The 20,906-nt window shown below is 43.4% G+C and overlaps 1 protein-coding gene across 1 annotated transcript in view; it reads left to right on the top strand.

The window, feature by feature from the left end:
• GMDS (GDP-mannose 4,6-dehydratase) overlaps window positions 1–20,906 on the top strand; it is a 544,099-nt gene that overhangs the window by 208,022 nt on the left and 315,171 nt on the right. The window contains exons 5-6 of the mRNA XM_054698418.1: window positions 19,539–19,731; window positions 20,533–20,637. Of these exons, the coding sequence (XP_054554393.1) occupies window positions 19,539–19,731; window positions 20,533–20,637 (298 nt within the window). The remainder of the gene's footprint in view (window positions 1–19,538; window positions 19,732–20,532; window positions 20,638–20,906) is intronic.

Below are 20,906 nucleotides of genomic sequence, written 5' to 3'. Positions count from 1 at the left end.
CAGATTTCTTGTTACATTTTAGTTTTTCTCTTTTAATATCTTTCTGAACAATTGTAGTTAAGTCCACAGCTACATTATTAAATATGGTTTGGGCTAGTAACTTATTGTTATCTTCATTATTTGCCACTTATCACTTGACTTATTTATTTAGATATTATTTTGTGAAGAATTCTATAAATAATATTTGTCTAAAAAGAATGCCTTGGTGGTACAATAATTTCCAGGTCTTTTCATTTTCTATTTCTTTTATCTTCATATTAATATTAAATTTTGTTTCAACTCAGGGGTCATAATCCCTCAGATTTGTACACTTATTGCTCTGTGATTTTTTTTTAAAAGATTTGTTTATTTATTTATACAAGCACTGGGTACAGTCAGAAGCACGGGAGGGTGAGAGAATTCACCAGAGCCAGAGCAGGGAACAGAACAGGCAGAGTGACGAAGTACACTGCTGAGGGGAGCAGCGGGCGGCAGGAGAAGTCTGCAGAGGCTGTGGGCAGCTTCACAACCCAGCTCTCAACCGCTGTGCCACCGGGGAGGCTCTTGCTCTGTGATCTTAAACATTCAGAATTGTCTTCCTTCCCTTCCTCAGCCTTCCCTCCCACTCACACTTCTCTCTCCCTGCCTCATCCCTCCATTTTCTCCTTTTCCTTCTCCCTTTTCTCTTCCCTTCCTTCCCTCCCTTCAATTTCACCCCCTCTCCCCCTCTCTCTCTAGTTCTAACTCAGGAGCTCATGGTGATTTTCTCTTTTCATCTAGAAAGTACACCAGGAGTCAGCATATGCAGGATCTGTCCGTGTTCTTGGCCAGCACTTGTATCCTCAGGGAAGTTTTCCATTCAGTTGATGATCTCTTCCCTTGTGTCCTTTCAGTTTCATAGCTGTGGGATCTCCTGGCGAATACCAGGCATGTTCCTCATTTTTTCTCTCATCATTTCCCCTCTGCCTTCTGGAAGATTATTGACTCGGGATTCTAAAACAAGAATTTGGTTTTCTTCAGTGTTTATTGGTTTTCTTCAGTGTTTATTCAGCTCCCTAAATCTCCAATGAGTATTTTATCTAAGCCGCTGTGTTTTTAATTTCCTGAAGTGCTTTCTTGGTCCATAGATGCTCTTTAGTTTTTTTTTTTTTTCATAGTCTTGTTCAGCTTCTCAAAGGGCTGACCTTCAGATCTCCCCGAAGATAGCTATTCAGGGCCTTTTTTCTGCTTAGTCAGCTTCCCCCTTCTCCCTTTACCACCCACCGCCCCCCCCCCCCCCGCCCCCACTTCCCCGCCCTGTGGATTTCAGAGAATGACCTCCTCTCGTGCTCCCTGTTTCTCCATTGCCTGCCCCTGCTGATGAAGGTAGGTGTAAACTCGCCCTCCTGGGTGGTCGAGGGCCCCTCTGCAGTTGTGGGGACTCCGCCCACCAAATGGTCAGCCTGGATCAACTCCACAGGGCTCCACAGGCCAAAAGGTGGCCTTCCCAGCCAGCTGTGTCACCGAGAACAGAGAAGGTCACAGCCTTTTCTAGGAGGACACTCACGTTGAGTGAGATATTTTTTGTTTCAGCACAGCTGGTGATTTGTGTCCAAAGTGGGTCCTAGAGCCATGAAGCCATCCAATCCTTAGATGGGACCTCATTCCTTCCTCAGGGTTCAAGCAGCTTCATCAGAACCAGGATTGCTGTTCTGTCCTGTTCACCCATTACCTCCCCTCCTGAGTAGGTAGAGGGGAGGCAAGATTGACGCTTGAGTCATGAGCTTGCTGGGGTAGCGCTGTGCTGGGGTAGTGCTGTGCTGGGGTGGTGCTGTGCTGGGGTGGACAGCAAAGGAATCTCTTGGGAAAGTTGAAAATCGAACATTTTGACTTTCATTCCTCAGTTAAAAATCTGTGTTAGTACTCTAACAGGCGAACGCTGTTGATTGTCCCCCATTTCTGTTCTCCCCTTTTAGTAATAGAAATCTGACTTTTATCTGCATGCATTTCCTTCTAGGTTAGCCGCATTTCTAGCTTGCTTGCTAGCTAAGTTGTGGATAGGTGAGTACGTTCTAAGAACTTGCTTTCAAGTAGAGATGTACTATAATCTATAATAGGCATAATTTCGTACATAATATGATATGTAAATATACTACATATATATATATATATATATATATATATATAAAATCCAATCAAGAGGAAAAGGAAGAACCATCTTGAAGGAATGATGAATGTAATAGCAGAAATTCTGACAGTCATTTGGACCAAGCATGGGGAGTCTTATGATTTGGATAGAGGAGCAATAGAACGAAGTGTTATTCCTGATAATTGCAGGGATACTCTCCTATTGCTTTTTATCTACTGATAGTTATGGAAGAAAAATAAACTTTCATCTTGTATAAACTTCTCTTTTATGATTTTGCTATCACTTTCAGAGCCCAGTCCTAACTCAGAGAGACAGTCTTCTGAGCAGGCTGCAGAACAGAACTGGAGAGAAACGTCAGGGCAGAGATGAAGGACCACAGGAGAATAGTCAGCCTCCTTTTGGAAAACCAGACCCTCGGCATTTGGAGGCTGTGGTGTGTGCTGCTGCTGGAGGCAGTGGTGGGGGCAGAAAGCATATCAGAGAGAATGTCCCAATCAAGATTTTTCCCATAAGGAGCTATGTGGTGACACCGCCCACCCCCTTTCCGCCACCCCTGAAGAATTCACTCTGGCAAATTAGCCCAAGTTAACCTGTGTCTACTTGCTATCCAGTGACCCAGATGGTGGTGGTTGTCTAAGAAACAGAGGTCATCGAAAGGCAGGAAATTGCAATCCCAAGTGGTGAAGCAGGAGGTTTGCCCCATCTTCACCCCTGCAGCAGATATTGCTCCCCACTCCATCAGACACGCTGCGCTGGGAGCAGAGGCATGGAGCAGAGTGTCCTTGCCAAGCCAGTGACTCTGGGCTGTCAACCAGCCTGTGTGGAGGTGCAGATGAGAAGTGGGTGCCTGGTGTCTGATGGTCACTGGCCATCCTGGGACCTGCCCACGTGCAGCTGAGGATCCCCTAGAGGGGGAAAGAATATTGGAAGGTGTTACAGTTGGGGGCAGTGGCAAGAGGGCAATGAAATGTTTCATGTTTGTGTTTCCCCAAGTGCAGAATTGTCAGGAAGCCAGTTACGTAGGTATCTGGAGAAATACCGGGAGGGGTAGGAGGTGCCGGCTTGATTTTATTGTTTTTGTTTTTATAAACTTCCCTGAATCAACAGTAAAATGCTTCAGCCTGCCACTCAGTATTTAGGGTTTAGGGTAGAATCCCTTGGTGTGCTGGTTTGCCACCCCTCTGCCCATCCTTTCTCCCCCTGTTGGTAGGGTCTGTGGAAGGAGTGGGTACAGGGTCACCAGATACCTGGTCGAGGCAAAGCAGTAGCCTGTATGGGAGTCTGTACAGAAGCATGAGAACGGGGTACAGTGGGGACTTCTGCACTCTCTATATCCTTGTGGTACCATGTGCCCATGGTGAGCCGCTGTGGCATTGCCCCCCTCCCCCAGGCCCCACCCCCTCATTCTATGGTGAGTCATCCTCTCCATGAAGGAGGCTGGGTCCTCACAGTCATGACCCTTTGGTCCTGTGGCCCCATTTTCCCTGGCTGCGTGAGGATAGCCATGTCCATGCTTTCATAGACTTGCAGGATTCTATGGGTTAGTGGGTGACTTAGAAGGCCTCTGTGTCAGTGTCCTGTTGCCAGTAACTCAGCACTGATTATCTTGCCCCAGCAGTCTGGTCACAAAGCCCTTATGATTTCACAAATTCTTGAGTTTGGGAACACTTTTTCTGTGTTCTAGAATTGCTGTCGATATTTCTTAATTTTATGTTGCATTGGCGATTTGGGTATGATTTTATTGTTTTTGTTTTTGATGCTGTCTTCAAGGTAGAATCCTGCTATGCTAGGAAACACCCTGCTGCTTCTCTGTGTCCTTCCCCCAGGAGACTGTCATCCTCTCTCTTACCACAGTTCCAGACCTCTGAGCCATGCTGCCTCATCCATCCCTCCCCAGTGTTCTTCACACTGCCCATAGTTCTAATCATGCACTAAATAGGTTTTAATCCTTTTCTTTGTAGCTGTGTGTCCCTAGATATCATGGTTCTGTAACGTCAAAGTTCCTGCTTCATTCACTTTCCTAACGCAAACGCTATGTGACGTATTTTTCCATACTGTGCCTTGGAGTTATTTTATGGTCTGCCTTCTCGAGGCTTTGTGACGATTAGAACCTTGCAAGCTCTACAATATAGGATATCATTTCCCTCATGGGAAAACTGAAAAACAGAATCACTTTCAGTTGTCGTATCCACCTGGGTTTGATCTTTTACTTTATATCAGGATCGTGTCTGTGTTTGTTTTGGTTGAGGAGAGATCATGGGAAAGGGCCTGTTTATGTATAAGTAAGTCTGTGTGTGTGTGAGTGAAAGAGAGAGAGAAAGAGAGCAAGAGAGAGAAAGTGCACTAAGGCAGAATAATTTAAATGGTTTGTAGTGTTAAAATGACAAGAAAATAGACAGTGTGACTTTACATGTCTTGGAAGCCAAAGAATCAGAGTACAAATTGAATGAACAAGGAAATGATTCATTCTGGCTTATTTCACTGAGCATGATCCCTTCCAGCTCCATCCATGTTGCTGCAAATTGCATGAGTTTGTCTTTTTTTTGATTGCTGAGTAATATTCCACTGCATGTATGTACTCATATCTTCTTGATCAAGTCATCTATTTTTGGGCATTTGGTTGTTACCATAGCAGATTCTAACTATAATCTGTACTTACTTAGCCAGGTCCTTAATTTCTTTTTTTATGCAGTTTCCCTTTCATCACTTATAGCATTTGCTATAATGGAATACATTGTGGGGTTGCTATCTTTATTTTCTTCAATCACTAATACATTTTTCAAGCCAGAAGCTAAGGTCTCCATGATATGTCAGTGCAGTGGTGGGAAGTGGGCCAGGGGCAGCCGAGAGGCACAGCCTCATGGAAAAGTGGATTCTTCTTGTCGTGGCCCTGTTGTCACTGGGAGAGCACAGGAAATTGAATCCAAACATGATAAACCATAAGTCTTTGTCCGGATTTTTAAAAAGTTTCTTTTGAACTTATACAAACCTCTTTATCCTTTTTGCTCTTGTCTGTTTTAGAAGCAGGAACCATTAAAGATTGTCATCTGGAAAATAGATGAAAAGAAATGCTCTAATGGTAGCTTTGACTTAGGACCATGAAAACAGAAAGTAGTTTCTTGATAACTCTCAAGAATGGAGAATAAAGAAATAATGAAATATGATTCTGAAAATATAGATACAGAAATTCTCCATCAATACATTTGTCCTTTCTTTCTGGATGATAATCCATTACTCTCTGGAGAGATGTTCTTTTTCTTCTAGCATCTGCCTACAACAGAGGTTTATTGAACATCTACTAAGTGCAGGGCTCTCCACAGAGGTGCTGGGAGGCACAAAGCCTCTGGCCCTGCCCTCAGGAAGACTACCTGCTGGGGGAAGGGTCTTATATTAAAATTGATAATAGTGTAAATATATCTACAGTCAGAGGGGAGAACATAGCTCAGCCAGTTCCTGGGATTTGAGATTTAACTACATTAGGATGAGAAGGTGAGGAATTCATCATGTGGATAAAATGGCATTCTCTGCCAGGAAACAAACAAGAAGCCAAGATGACAGGCCTGGGAAGGAGTATATCCATGTCCCGTTTAGACTAGGACGTGTGGTTTTGTAGACTTGATGTCTGTGAGTAGAGTGTGGCTCTGGGCCGAGGCGACAGGAGAGGTCTCAGAAGGAGAGGAGACATCCAGCCCTGCAGGACCTTGAGTGTCCTGGGTAAATCTGGACGCTTTAGGAGAACGAGTAATGACCTGTTTGTGTAGGTGGTGCTGAGTTGTTTTTTTTTTTTTTTAAAGATTTATTTATTTATGCATATAAGAGTTGGGGTATAGGTCAAAGATGCGGGGGTGGGGGTGAGAGGATTCACCAGAGACACAGTGGGGAGCAGAACAGGCAGACTGACTGAAACACACTGCTGAGGGGAGCAGTGGCCAAGGCAGGAGAGGTCTGCTGCACCATGTGGGTTGCTGCCTGGGTGGGGATGGAACTCGTGCTGCAGAGGCTGCGAATTGCTTCTTAGTGTGGTGCTTAACCCCTTGCACCACCAGGGAGGCCCCTGAGTTTTTGTCTTTTCAACGCTTCTTTTTTTTTTTTTTTTGAACTATTCAAATAAAGATCTATTGCAATATCTCTATGCATTTTAGGGGCAGTGTGGGGAGGGAAGCAGGAGAATGGCGTATCCCTAAGAAGACTCTTCCTTTTGGGTGAATTCACTTAGCAGACAATGACTGAGCACCTTTTTTGTGTCAGGTGTTGCTTTGGTATTTGGGACACATCAGAGTAAACATAAGCTCTAGTGAGGTGGTGTTTGTATTGGGAGCTGAACAGTACTGGATCCCTGCAGGGGCAGGCAGGCAAGTGATCACTCTCACAGTCAGAAGGGTCAGGTGTGTGGGACGGAGGCAGAATGGGGCATGAGTGACCATGCTTCATTTCAAGAGCTTGAATAAAGTAGAGGAGTTGAGGTGTGTAGCTTTCCAGGGAAAAGTACTTCAGGCAGAGGGAATGGGCAGTTCCCTAGACGGGAATCTCCTTGGCAGCTTGGAGACAAGTGGGGTGAATGATTGTGGGTCTCACTGGAAAATGGCAGTGGGCCAGAAAAGAGACAAGATTTGGGATTTCAAAAGGGCAGAGTGGTACCAGTGAAGTGCTTTTCATGTGTGAACGAGACTGGGCTGGGCCCTGGCAGCAGGAGGGGAGGTTTGCCAGTTTTCTGGATGAGATTCCAGGCAGGTAGAGATTGAAGTGCTCGCAGAATATCCCGGAAGGCCCAGTTGATCACTCAGTGTGAATCTGGAGCTCAGGAGCAAGTGCTGGGCTAGGACGCCTCGTGGGGAATGCTCTAGAAGGAGACGAGAGGCCCAGTTACCTGGGGGTGGTGGGCATGGGCTAGCACACTTGCGCACACGAGTTCCCATTGGCTGCTGTGAGAAAACACCACCAACTGGGTAGTTTCAGCCAAAAAATTGTGTTCTCACAGTTCTGGAAGTCCAAGGGGAGGGCGTCAGCAAGGCCCAGCTACTCCACATCCTCTCTGGGGTCCTTCGTCACCCCTCCTCGAGGTCGCCAGTAGCCCTGGGTCTTCCGAGTTGGTGCTGGTCAGCCAGTGTCTCCTCCGGGGTCTCGCAGCCCCCTCTCTGGGTGTCTCCGTCTTCATGTGGCCATCTTCTCATTAAGACACCAGTCATGGGAGGAGGGCCCGCCGTGTTACAGAATGAACTCCTCTTGACCAGTTGCACTACCATGCCCCTATTTCCTTCCAAATAAGGTCACCCTGTGAGGGACCGGGGGTTAGGACTTCCACATCTCTTTTGGGGGGAAACACAGTTCAACCCAGGACAATGGACAATGCAATAGAAAGACCACAAAGACCTGGAAAAGCCACTGGAGAAAGTAGAGAGAGAACAAGCAGGGAGGTCAGGGAAGAATTTGTTCAAAATAACTTCTCAGGAGTGAGGTAGGTCACAGGAGAGCAAGAGTTACTGGTGGTGAAGAAGGGAAGGCGGTGAGCCTGTCCTGGGCGGGCCTTTGATGATACTGTGAAAGGCAGGCGGGCAGTGGCATGAAGCTGGGGCAGGCAGGAGGGGAAGGGAGGCCTTTGAGCTCCCTTGCTAGAGTTGACGAGGAGGATGAAAGGTGGCGCGGCTGGGATTTGGGTACAGGGCAAAGGTCAGGATCAGAGAGGAACAGGGTCGACTTCCACTCAGATGGGAAGAGAGGAGGGAAGATGAATCGAGTGTCCCTGGAGAGAGTAAAGCGTTTGAGAAGACGCATGTCCAGTGGCTTCTGTTCTCTGGGCGAAATAGGGAGTGAGTCTGCTGGGAATGGGGGAAATAGAAAAGGGGGGAATCAGCGGGGAATCCCAAAGGGAGCTCATGAATCATATGTGAAGTGACTTCAAAACTGCATCGCTTGCTTTGCCAACACGGACATTCCTGAGCTTATAATGTTACCCATCTGCCCACTCTGACTATCCTTTGACCGCCGAGGCATCAGAGTGGAAATTAAAAACAAACAGTGAAGAAGCTGGCATCTGCCGGGGTGTGTTCCAGTGTTCGTGAGACTCTAGATTAATTAGTTGACCTGTGGGGAACCAGCTAGATTTGCCAAAAAGAAATAGAGACAGCATGTGAACAAAAGGTTCTGTCAGCAGGGAATTTTCTTCACGCCAGAATGTGGCCTGCAGAGGTCACAGGGGAAGGACTCAGCAGGGGAGGGGGTGGCTGCCAGTTGTTGAGCACTGACTGTGAAGAATCTCTACTGTGGAAAGGTCAGTAACATTAATACCACTCAGTTGCAGATGAGGAAATTGAGGCAAAGAGATTTAGCGATATGTCCAAAATGTACTGTTGCCGAGGAAGAGAGGAGAGACCCACACCTCATCAGTCTGCCCAACGGGTACATCCCACATCCTCAGCCTGTCTCTCCTGCTCCTCTCCAAGCCCGGAGGCAGGGCTGGCTTGGCAGGGCTGAGAGCTCAGCTGACAATAAGGTGCCAGGGGAAGTGATTCTAAATCTCAGGCACCGAGTGGAGGGAGGAGGGGTGAGGAGGGATACCCCGTCTTTGTTGCTCTCAGACCTTGGGTTTAGTGGAAGCCTTGTCATCTGGGCCTGCACCCTCTGAGGCAGCTTTAAATGGCCACCCACCTGTAGGTAACACTGATTTAAGGGAGAGGAAAACATGCAGAGAAGATATCTCAGAACGTGGAAAAGATGTGTAGGAAACACACTTTTCTTCCTGCTGTTTTTTCTAGGAGATGCGTTCTTTAGTTCCTAGATAAGACAAGTCAGGCTTTGTGTGGGTGTCTTCCTTACTGCCACCCCACCCCCACCCCACTAGTCCTAGCACGACTCATTTGCCTCTTATCTGTGAAGTGTGGTCCCAACCTTGAGGAATCACACCCGCCCTCCTTCCCAGCGCAGCTTCTTCGCCCATCCTCTGACAGCCCTCACCCCCCACTGTGTCCATTTCTCAGCTCTAGGATTCTGATCATTCAGCTCTCTCCACTTCTTTTCTTGCCACATTAGAATTCCTAAAAGGTGTTGCATTAGTTCCTGCCTGGTAACCGGCTAAGGTCCTATGTATCCCCTAGACCTTTCACGATGCCAGATCTGTCCTAATAAATGTTCCTTAACCCCCACTGCTGTTCTCAGGAACATTACTGTGAAATATCCTGCCCCTGTGCCCCTCAATGCACCGAGTCCCTGGAGCCCGCCTCTGTAATCTGGGGGCGCCCTGTCTGACCTTGCTGCCTGCTGTTCCTGGCACAGCCCCCTGCCCTTGAGCTGGTCACAAGCGCAGCTTGCTCAGGTTCCCTGGGGCTTCCCCGAGGGCTTGCATCGTTTCCCCATGGATATTTTTACCCTTTACACACCAGGTCTCTCCATCCATTCCTTCCCTTGAAGCTAGATAAAACTCATGTAAAATGCTAAAAGATACATTTTTTGCTTTGTTCAAAGATTCTGGTATTTACAATTTTGTTCCTAAGCATTTATGATTTCCTGGGCTGCAGCCATCCTCGGATGTGTATGGGAGCGGCAGGAGAGGGCTCTGCTGTAACCCCCTGGACCAGGCCTGGTTGCAGACGGCTCACTTGCTCCTGAAGCCACAGAAGGGGTGAGGTGATGGGGAGCCCACACCAGAGCACCCTCTGGTCACGGCCTTGGAGGTCCCCTCACCTCCGGGGTAGTGACTAGGAAACTTTCACCCCAAAGATGAGGTGGGGCTGAGGCAGTGGGTGGGGGAAGTGGGGAACAGTTGTGGTGAGGATGGATTACTGCCTTCTCTCCTATAAAACAGAATTGTGGTATTTTTTAGCCGCATTCTGTGTCAGATAGTCTGATGTGAAAACTAAGCCATGATTTTTAATAGGACCACCATGGAAACTATATTCTGAAATATGAAAAACCATCCTCAAAATATACTCTAATAGGCAACGTGATTCTAAATCACAGCTACTCTGGTTTTCGAAAAAGTGAAACATCCTGATATCATCCTGATACTAAATCACACAGAAAAATCCCATCACCATTTCCCTGGGTCCAATTTGTGGTTATAGAAGGTGTTATGTATGATAGAACATATTAGTGTAAAGACAACTTGTGTGTGTGTGTACGTGTTGTTTGATTGTCTACCTTATATTATTTTTCCCTCATGTTAATTCCAGCTTCACTACTTACTGACTGCGACCTAGACAGGCTCCTTAATTGCTTTAAGCTTCATGTCTTCCAGATGCAAAATAGATATAATAGGAGTCCCTGACTCACAGGCCTGTCATGAGGGTTAGATGGCAACATGCCCATGGCCCAGGGCCTGGCACCTACCAAGTTTCAGGCACTCGGTTGGACTTTGACACCGAGTGCTTCTTCTGTGGCTGCTACATTTCTGCTATTATGTGGAACTCTGGCTGGGGTGAGCCTCCCCTTATTCAAAACTGCAGCCTGACATTCCCCATCTCCCTCCCCTGCTTTGTTTTTTTATAATTCGCTTAGCACCTTCAAACTTCCTATGGACTTGACTTCTTTCTATCGTTTCCTCCTTGTCCCATGCCCTAGCAGAGCAGGGTGTTTGGCTTGTTCTGTTCACAGCTGCTTCCTTGGTGCCGTGACAGTGCCACGCTTCGTGAAGTGTTCCATAAATATTTATTAAAGAATAAGCACACAGAAGAATGTTGAAATGATAGTTTTGAAAATATTATGACTCAAAATATTATGAAGCAAAAAATGGAAGGAAGGTAAAATGAGAGAAACTTCCTGTCAATCAAAGAGACACTTCAACTTTAGATGGCTTTAAAATTGGGAGTATATTGTGCATGTAAATACACACACACACACACACACACACACACACACACATATATATATGAATAAAAAAACTTGTTGAGAAAGGTTTTACATTTTCTAATGTTTTAAAATTTTCTTTCCCACCTTCAACCTCAGTCTTTTTTTCCCTTGACACAAAAATGAACAGATTGTCTTCCATCTTCACTTCTGAGTACACCTGAGCTTCAGGCACAGTGGGATCAAGGAGCACTCACTGCCCATTACTTATGCCCCTGGGCTCAATAGCTTTTCAGCAAAACTTTTTCAGCCACATTGCTGGTTTGCTGTGCCTGTGCCTCTAAAGTAGAGAACAGGGCTTAGTCTCCCTCCTTGGTAGAGACATGCTGTGCTTATACTCACCAGCAGTCTTACCTTCCCACTACCACTCAATCCTGTGTAGTTTACTTGCCAATCCTGTGTAGTTTAAAACTAAAACAGTTTGGAAGAGTTGGTTGAAGCCCCATATTAAACACGAAGAAGGGGAGATGAGGGGTGGGCTCTTGGTGGCATGTAAAGTCATGAATCCAATCTGTCCTTATGCCTTATTATTAATGGTTCTCCAGCTTCCAGAATATTCTAGTCCAGGACCAAGTATATATTGGTGACTTAGAATTGCCATCAATCTCTCCCATACTGGAAATCTCTCGGTCTGTTCAATGACATCTTACCCAGCATCTTGAAGATTATTTTCATATGAAGCTGTGATGTTGTATATCTCTTTTATAGCTTTATATTAAACAAAAATCAGTTTCAGGTTGTCCTAAGTAGCTTTTTCCATCCCCCTTTAATGGGCTAGGAAATTCTGCCCTGGATCTTCGTTTTAATCAGCAAACCTGCACCAAGTCTCACCTCCTGAGGTGCTTTTAATTCCTTTTCACCTGTGACCAAGAGGAACCGGAGCTGCACCTCTGCCTAATTCTAGCCTTGAACTCCAACAGGGTGCAGCTTTGGCCTCACTTGCTGCTTCGTGTCCCTGTCGCTTATGTCTTGAGTCAGGACTCCATAGCTCTCTATTTTTAATTTTCTTCTTTTAAATTCCATTATTATTTTGCTTAGAGTGGCATGGATAGAGACATAAAATATGGCCCCATCTTACCATGTCACCTTGAATTATTTAAGCTAAGGTGTTGGAACTACATCTGGAAGCTCTGGGGAACTTGTTTGGAGACTGTCACTGGGAGGGCGAAGGTCATGAGAGACCCCAGGTGTTCAGGCTGGTGAGCACACCTATGAAGGATATGGGGTCACCAGGAGCAACTGTGTGTTTCCAATGGTGCCTGGGAGTCATGCACCCCAAGGCCCGTCTTGGCTCCTGATGGCACCTCCCACTGCCTTCCACACTCACTGTTTGGAGAAAAGTACCAAGTGTGTATCTCCCTTTCTTCTTTCTGCTGATCTTCACATCAGTGAAATTGATGTTTGTTGGAAATATGTGTGGCTGCTCAGTCACATGGAAGAGTAAGAGCTGGAAAGGACTTTAGGAGAAGAACAAAGACACAGAGGCTGCTTTCTTTGCCTGTTGATTATGAACAAAGTAAGGACTAGAGTTTTAGCATTTTAAGTAATCATTACCAATAATTTACCATCACTTTCTACTTGTTTCTTACTTATCACCTCCCCCACACACATCTTTTAATGACTCATAATGAATTAGCACTTTTCTGCCTCTGAACACTCTCAAGTTGTAGTTCTTTGTACTTTTTTCACTAAACTTCAACTTGTTATTTTCAGCCTTTGCTTTGGAATCAGTTTCCTTGACTCTCTTTTCTGTTTGCCTATAGCGTTGTGGGTAAGGCCATCCTCTTCCCTCCTCCTTCCTCACTGTCCCTACCTTCCTATATCCATGCACAGGTCTCAGGGAAACAGGCATCGACCTACAGCAGCAGGTGCCATCATGGGCAAAGTGCAAAATAAAATGACAGATACCCTGTTTGTGTGATTTTGTTGTCCTATAAAATCTGAATGCTGTACTGCACAGCAAAACACACAGTGCTATTAGCTGTAGCCAACATACTGTACATCACATTCTCAGGATTTACTTATTTTGCAGCTGGAAGTTTGCGTGCTGTTTACCTGCCTTCACCTATTTTGGACACCTACCAGCTCTCTGACACCAGCGACCACCAATCTGTTATCTGTATCCTCGCACTCAATGTTTTGTTTCGATGTTTTGTTTTCTTGTTGTTTAGAGTCTACATATGACATCACACAGTATTTGTCTTTGTCTCCTTTCACTTACTGTGAAGCAATATGAATTCTCATAAAGCTACCTTTGTTTTCTGCGAAGACATGCCTAACTAGTCCTCCATTTTGACAAGGACCATACACACTTGACTAGAACTTTCGCAGTGGAAATGTCATTCAACTGGTGATTTGAGTTGGGCTCCATGGTGACTGTCATCTTCTCATAGATTGCTTAGTAAATTACATTCATGCTAGAGTACATCACGATACCTCATAGTCATCTGCAGACATTCTCATTGCAGTGCAGGTAGTCCCTTTCACTCATTGGTTCTTGAGCGGCCATCAATCTGAGTCATCTGTCTGCATTGTAGTTTGTTTCTTAGATCTGGAACAGCTCAGCATTTACCACTGTTCATGCCTTCCTGCGTCAGGTAACAGTTTGAGAACTGCAGCTTCTTTCCTGTGTCTTCCCCCGCACATTGAGGGGAGGGTGTTCCAGACCCCCATCTTCTCCTGCTCCCATCTCCCTGTGGCCTTCTCTATATCTGCTTGCACTTTTTATTGCCTTTGCATCCTTGAACCTCACCTTGTTCTTCCATGAGCATTATTATGATTTTATTTCTGTTTGATGAATTTCTCTTTCCTCCACTTTCCCCTATTTTGCTGGCCAGCCCATCACACAGTCCTTGTTTTTTAAGGTTCTCTTGCCTGGTCTTTCAATAAAATGTTTTCACAGATTATCTAGGTTTCTTGTGAGGGGGTACTTATTTAAGCGTGTCTTCTGTACATTTCCCCATGGCATCGGTATTTTTTTCTGTGTTATTCCTCTAAAATTGATTTATAGTGTGCTAGTTTTCTAAGAGGGAGTAAGTCAGGCGAAATGGAGGGAAGCATTGAGGGAAACCAATCTGTCAGTAACCTGATCGTCATTTACAATGTAGGGGGTTCTCTCCCCCGCCACCAATAAGCAATCTTGGACAGCAGCTGTGCACCCTACAGTAAACTCCATTCTGCCACAGGTAAGGGCTCAGTTCCACAAGACCACCCTCTACTTCAGATACTACAGGTTGGAATTTCCCAGGAATCCTTCCTTGCACTTCAGATGCCAATCACAAGTTCAGGTGGTCACCTCTGCTCTGACCAGTTGACTATAGATGAGATATTCCCACGACCTCCATCTCGGGTTCAAATGATTTGCTAGTGTGGCTCACAGGACTCAGGAAACCCATATACTCACTAGATTACTGATGTGTTAGAAAGATATTAAAGGATATGACTCAACAACCAGATAAAGAGATACAAAGATCCAGGTGTGAGGAAAGTATAAATACTTCATAATAATAATGAAGACTATAGATGTTAGCTGTTTCACAACTGAAGTAACTCTTAATTATTTTGTCTGTATGGAGATCACCCCAAATTACCATAACCTGAGTGTGACTAGCAACAGGCATTAAATCCCTTAGTCATCTCTGGATTATTATCAACAAATATTTTTAATCCCTTGTTTTAATATTTAAAAGCTCTTGGTTAAATACTCCTTATTTAATTAATCCCCCTATTCACTTTTGTGCCAGTACTCTGCCAGCAGAAAGTTTGGAGATAATTTTGCATATATGTGGTGAAAATATTCAGAATATTAAAGTTTGTAAGATGTATAAAGTAGATTTCCAAAGTTAATTTAATTATTCACTGTTTGATTAATGTTTACAACTCCAGTATCACATTAATACCTAGTGCTCTTATGTAGTTTTTGTATTTACTCAGTTCACACTAAACATAAAAATTAACTGAAACTGATTAATAGACATCAGGTATAATAAATAAAACATAGGAGTAAGTCTTCATGCTCTGGGTTAAACAAGTCATTCTAAGATATGACACCAAAAGCACGAGCAACAAAAGACAAATTAAGTGAACTAGACTTCTTGGCTTCAAAAGGACACCAGTAAGACATTGAACTATTTGTATACCTTATACGTAAACAGTCCTAAATGTCTGTTATATCTTAACAAAGCGGAGGGGAAAAGAAAGTGAAAAGACAGCTCTCACAATGGGAGAAAATTACAAGTTATGGTGCCTCCCTGGTGGTGCAAGGGGTTAAGACACAACCTATGAAGCAATCCGCAGCCACTGCAGCTCCATCCCCAGGCCAGCCAGAAAGCAACCCACATGGCACAGTAGACCTCTCCTGACTTGCCCACTGCTCCCCTCAGCAATGTATTTCAGTTAAGAACATTTTTAAGTCAATAATGGGAAGATGAGTGACCCAACCTCAAAAGGGACAAAGGATCTGTTTTTTAATTATTAAAAATAAATTGTATGTATATATATGTATATATTATATTATATATATATATATTTACATTGTTATTCAATTTTGTACAAGTCTTGATTTCTCCTCTCAGGTGTAATCTCCCTAAAATTCCCTCTACCAGGTCACCCGTAAACCATCACCATAGTCTCTTGTGCTCTTCTCTCCCGTTTTTTTTTTTTTTTAAAGATTTATTTATTTATACAAGCACTGGGTACAGTCAGAAGCGCAGGAGGGTGAGAGAATTCACCAGAGCCAGTGCAGGGAGCAGAACAGGCAGACTGATGAAATACACTGCTGAGGGGAGCAGCGGGCATGACAGGAGAGGTCTGTGCACCATGTGGGACCCTCGCCAGCAGCCGGGGATGGAACCAGCACTGCAGAGGCTGCAGGCAGCTTTGCAGCCCAGCGAAGAGAGGGAGGCCCTTCTCCTCTGTTTTGATCCCTCTGCCTCCCCCTACCCCTTGCATGGTTTCCTTATATACCTCCTATAAGTGAAACCATGTGCTATTTTTCTTCTTCGAAAGAGCAAAGGATCTGAATAAACATAACTCTAAATAAGATATACAAATGGCAAATAAGTACATGAAAAGATGCTCAGCATCATTAATCATCATAATAAGAAACCACAATAAAAAATTCATATGGAATTGCAAAGTTATTTGTCGATATCAATTGTCAATGCAAAAGCTCCCCACACTGACAAAGTAATCTTGAGCACTTTGAGAAAGAACAAAGCTAGAGGCATCACATCCCCAAATTTCAAACTATGTTACGAAGCTGTTAAAATCAAAATAATATGGTACTAGCATAAAAACAGACACAGATCAATAGAACATAATAGAGAACCCCAGAAATAAACCCATACATATGTGGTGAATTAATTTATGACAAAGCAGATAAGGACATACAGTGGGAAAAGAAAATTTCTTCAATTAATGGTGCTCAGAAAACTGGTCAGACATCACTCTCTCACACCATACATAACATTAACTCAAAATGGAGCAAGTTAAAGCCTAACGCCATGAAATTAGAATAAAACACAGACAATAAACTCCTCAGCATCAGTCTCATTTTTGCACTGATTTTTCATTTTGCCACCAAAAGCAAAGGCAGTGGAAGCCAAAACAAATCATTGGGATTCCATGAAGCTGAAAAGCTTCTGTGCAGCAATGGACACCATTGACAAAGTGGAAAGACACCATACCTATGGAACGGTAGAAATATTTGCAAATCATAAATCTGAGAGGAGATTACTATCCAAATAATATAGAGAACTCTTACAACTCAGTGACAGAAAACCAAATAGCCAATTAAAAAATGGGTAGGGGATCTGAATAGACATTTTCCCAGAGAAGACATAGAAATGGCCAACAGCGGATAAATGAAAATGTGCTCAGAGTCGCAAATCATCAGGGAAATGCAAATAAAAACCACAATGAGATATGATTTCATACCTGTCAGAACAGCTGTCATCAAATAGACAAGAAATACCAAGTGTTGGTGAGGATGTGGAGACAAGGAGACCTCGCAGTTTTGTTTGTGGGAACGTAAATTGGTACAGCTACTGTGAAACAGCATGGTGATTTCTCAAAAGATTAAAAATAGAACAACCATATAAGCCAACAATTCCACTTCTGTGTATTTGGCCAAAGGAAATGAAAACACTGACTCAAAATGATTTATGCTTACCCCATGTTTATTGCCATATTATTTACAATAGCCAAGACATGGAAACTCTCTCTTTCTCTCTCTCTCTCTCTCTCTCTCTCTCTCTCTCTCTCTCTGTGTGTGTGTGTGTGTGTGTGTGTGTGTGTGTGTATGCGTAATCTATACATACTCTGGAATATTATCCAGTCACATAAAAAAGGAAATCCAACCATATTTGCCAACATGGTTGAACCTAGAGGGCATTATGCTAAGTGTGATAAGTCAGACAGAGAAAGACAAATAGTGTATGTTATCAATTGCTAGAGGCTGGTTGTTGAGTATGGGTGAAGGATATCAAAAGGTACAAACTTAAACTTACAAAAGAAATCATGGGAATATAATGTACCTCATTATAATATTGTCTATTTAGAAACTGCTTAGGGGGATCTTAAAAGTTCTCCTCATAAGAAAAAAGTTCTAACTACGTGCTGGTAGAGATTAACTAGACTTAATGTGATTAACTAGACTTATTGTGGTGATCGACCACTTTGTATTATAGGCATCTATCCAATTGTCATGTGTACACCTGAAAATAGTGTTTTATGGCAATTATATCTTAATTCTTAAAAAGCCACAGTGAGATAACACATCACACCCACTAGAATGTCTATAATCAGAAAGACAGGTCACAAAAAGTGTAGTATAGTTTGTAAAGAAATTGAAATCCCCAGTCACTGCAGGTGAGAATGTGAAATGGTGTAACCACTTTAGAAAACAGTCTGGCAGTTCCTCAAAATGTTAAACATAGTGTTAGAAAATGGCTCTTCTCCTACATGTATATCCAAGAGAAATGAAAATATGGTGTGTGACTATAAAAGACCACCTGTAATCTGAGTCCATGAAATGCCAGTATAAGTAGGTGCAGAGAAACAGAAAGCAGATTCATGGCTGTCAGGATGGAGATGGGGAGATAGGAAATTATGGCTAATGGGTACAGATATTCTTTTGGGGGTGATGAAATGTTCCAGATATGATGGTGGTGGTGATTGCAAAATGCTGTGACTACTGCAACCACTGAGTCATAAACTTTGAAAGAGCAAATTTTACACTATGTAAGTTTTATTACATTATGTTATTTGAAAAGAATAAAATAGCCGCCCCTCCCCCATTTTGCTTTCTTGTCTTTAAAAGATTGTGGGTGAGACATCCTGTTTTGCTATTTCATCATGTGGCTGATGACCCAAGTGGCATGGGTCTTTGATCCCTACTCAGAGGCCCACATGACCTGAGTTACCTGGTGGTCAGAGGGGCCTAAGGAGCAGTTGCCCAAGTTCCCTGGAGATCTGTGTGCAGACAAGGCCACTCAGGGGAAACTCAGCATTGGATGATCATGAGGGCCAACAATCTCACTCACCCTAAAAAAGATTTTACCAGGTGAAGGTTAAGATCACTCACCAGGCAGCAGGGAACCTTGTTTGATTTGCACTGCTGTGTTTGACCTGTGAGCAAATAAATGACTAAGACCTTCCGCCATATTCTCTTACAAAATTTGAATATTAGATGATGATGATTATTATTATTACCTCCTGTTCTTACAAATCACTCAGTTCAGTATGCATTATCATCTTGCTGTATTCACCATCTCATAATTAATAGACTTCATATATGTGTACTATACATAAGAGTCATTCTTTTTTTTTTAAGATTTTTTTTAATTTATACATACAAGAACTGGAGTGTAAGCCAGAGGTGTGGGGGTGAGAGGATTCATCAGGGACAGAGTGGGGAGCAGAGCAGGTGGATCTACTGAAATACCCTGCTGAGGGGAGCAGCAGGCGAGACTGGAGAGGTCTGCTGAGTCATGTGGGTCGGCCCCCTGGCCGGGGATCGAACTCATGCCACAGTGGATGGCAATAGCTTGATAGTGCTGAAACTTTAACCCCTGTGCCACCAAGGAGGACCAACAGTCATTCTTATGTCTTCATTAAAAATATAGCATTACACTATCATTTTTAAAATCAAGTCTGTCCTAAAGCTTATTTCTCAAACTGCATAAAAAGCACCTGGAACTCATTAAAAATGTGGATTTTCTAGGTCCCCCCTACTGAGAGGGGTTTATACTGAATTGTTAAGGAACACCCTAGATGATTCCTAGGAGCAGGGGCAGTGAGTTACACTTTGGGAAGCACTCTTCTAGAGACTTCTAGAATTTGGAGGTAACACGTGTGGTTATAGTAGTCTTCATGCTAGCTTAGATTATAGGTGTTTCTGGAGGAATTTTCCAGCCACTTGATGTTAGAAATAGATGTCATCCACACTCTCATTCTCTACGAGAAAATACTGTTTCCTCCCAGACATAACATCTCAAAAAGTGTGAAATTGTAAAAAGTCTTGGTTACTCCTGTCAACCTCTTTGTTGCTGTTCCCCATTAACACAGTGATGTCTTTACCTACTGTTTGCAGATTTCATTTGACCTGGCTGAATACACTGCAGATGTGGATGGAGTCGGCACTTTGCGGCTTCTGGATGCAGTCAAGACCTGTGGCCTTATCAACTCTGTGAAGTTCTACCAAGCCTCCACCAGTGAGCTTTATGGGAAAGTGCAAGAAATACCCCAGAAAGAGACCACTCCTTTCTATCCTCGGTCCCCTTACGGTGCGTATGCTCTTTGCCTGTGTGCCCCATGGGCATGGGCTGTGCACGTGGGTTTCTGCTTTGATTCTGTTCGTGTCTCATGGCTGAAGTCATTTAGGTTTGAAGTGAACGTCAAGATAGACTGAAGTGACCAGACTCTTGAGAAGCAGGATTTGCTGCCATTGCCTCAGGGCGAAGTTGCCACCTCCCTTCACCAATCCCTGGTCACCCAGCCCTTCCTCCAGAGCACTTAAAAGGAAGAGCATAAATAAATAAATCTTAAAAAAAAAAAAAAAAAAAAAAAGAGCAGACCCTACACCACTTTTTTTTTTTTTTTTTTTTTAACCTGCTGATGTGAGACTGTGCTGAAGTGGCAAGGTTTTATGTATTTTACTCTCCCAATCTAAGTTTTCCTGAGCTTAAACCCTTAAAAATCAAAACAAAGCAGGTTTATGAAAAGTATCCTTAAAAGGCTTCAGAGATAAATTTCAAAATAACACAATATTAAGATTCCATATTTTTCACTGATTCCTTAAACCTAAGACAGAGTGACTAAGACTAAGAAAGGTCAGTTTGATATATTGTACATGCTACTGTTGGGTCCATTAGATTTCAAAGAAAGAACCGTAGATTTACTTTCCAGTAACCTCTGTGTACAAGATTAACTGTCAAAGGAGCCTTTATTTTGTCTTTGACTTTCATTGACTTTTCTATCTCGATATTTGAATTGACTTCTGCAGTTTGTTACTTGTTTATAAGATGCATGAAAAGCACTGTCTTTCATAACAAACTTCATTTGCTTTTAAAAAATTATTTCAACAGGGGCAGCCAAGCTCTATGCCTACTGGATTGTGGTGAACTTCCGTGAGGCATATAATCTCTTTGCAGTGAACGGCATTCTCTTCAATCATGAAAGCCCTAGACGAGGTTAGTAAAACTATTAATGGAAAAGAGACCTTCAGATTTAACAGCAACCAAAAAGCTGGATATGCACTCTGCAAATGTGCCATGTAGACTGGGAACTTTTCCATCTATTTTTAACTGTTGTGAACGTCAAAAACAGTAAATGAAGAAATACAAATCCAGCTTCAGTTAATTACTACATTTGTTAGGTCTTTTAGTCAACAACAACAAAAAAATACCAAGTGTTCCAGTTTGACCATTTTCCTTGCTATATCGTATAAAGCATGTTTTCA

Source organism: Talpa occidentalis, unplaced genomic scaffold (genome assembly GCF_014898055.3).
Source record: "Talpa occidentalis isolate TD23 unplaced genomic scaffold, MPIMG_talOcc4v2.1 talOcc4.2, whole genome shotgun sequence".
Lineage (NCBI taxonomy): Eukaryota > Metazoa > Chordata > Mammalia > Eulipotyphla > Talpidae > Talpa > Talpa occidentalis.
The sequence above is the reverse complement of the archived record's forward strand: the minus strand, read 5'-3'. Positions and strand labels throughout refer to the sequence as shown.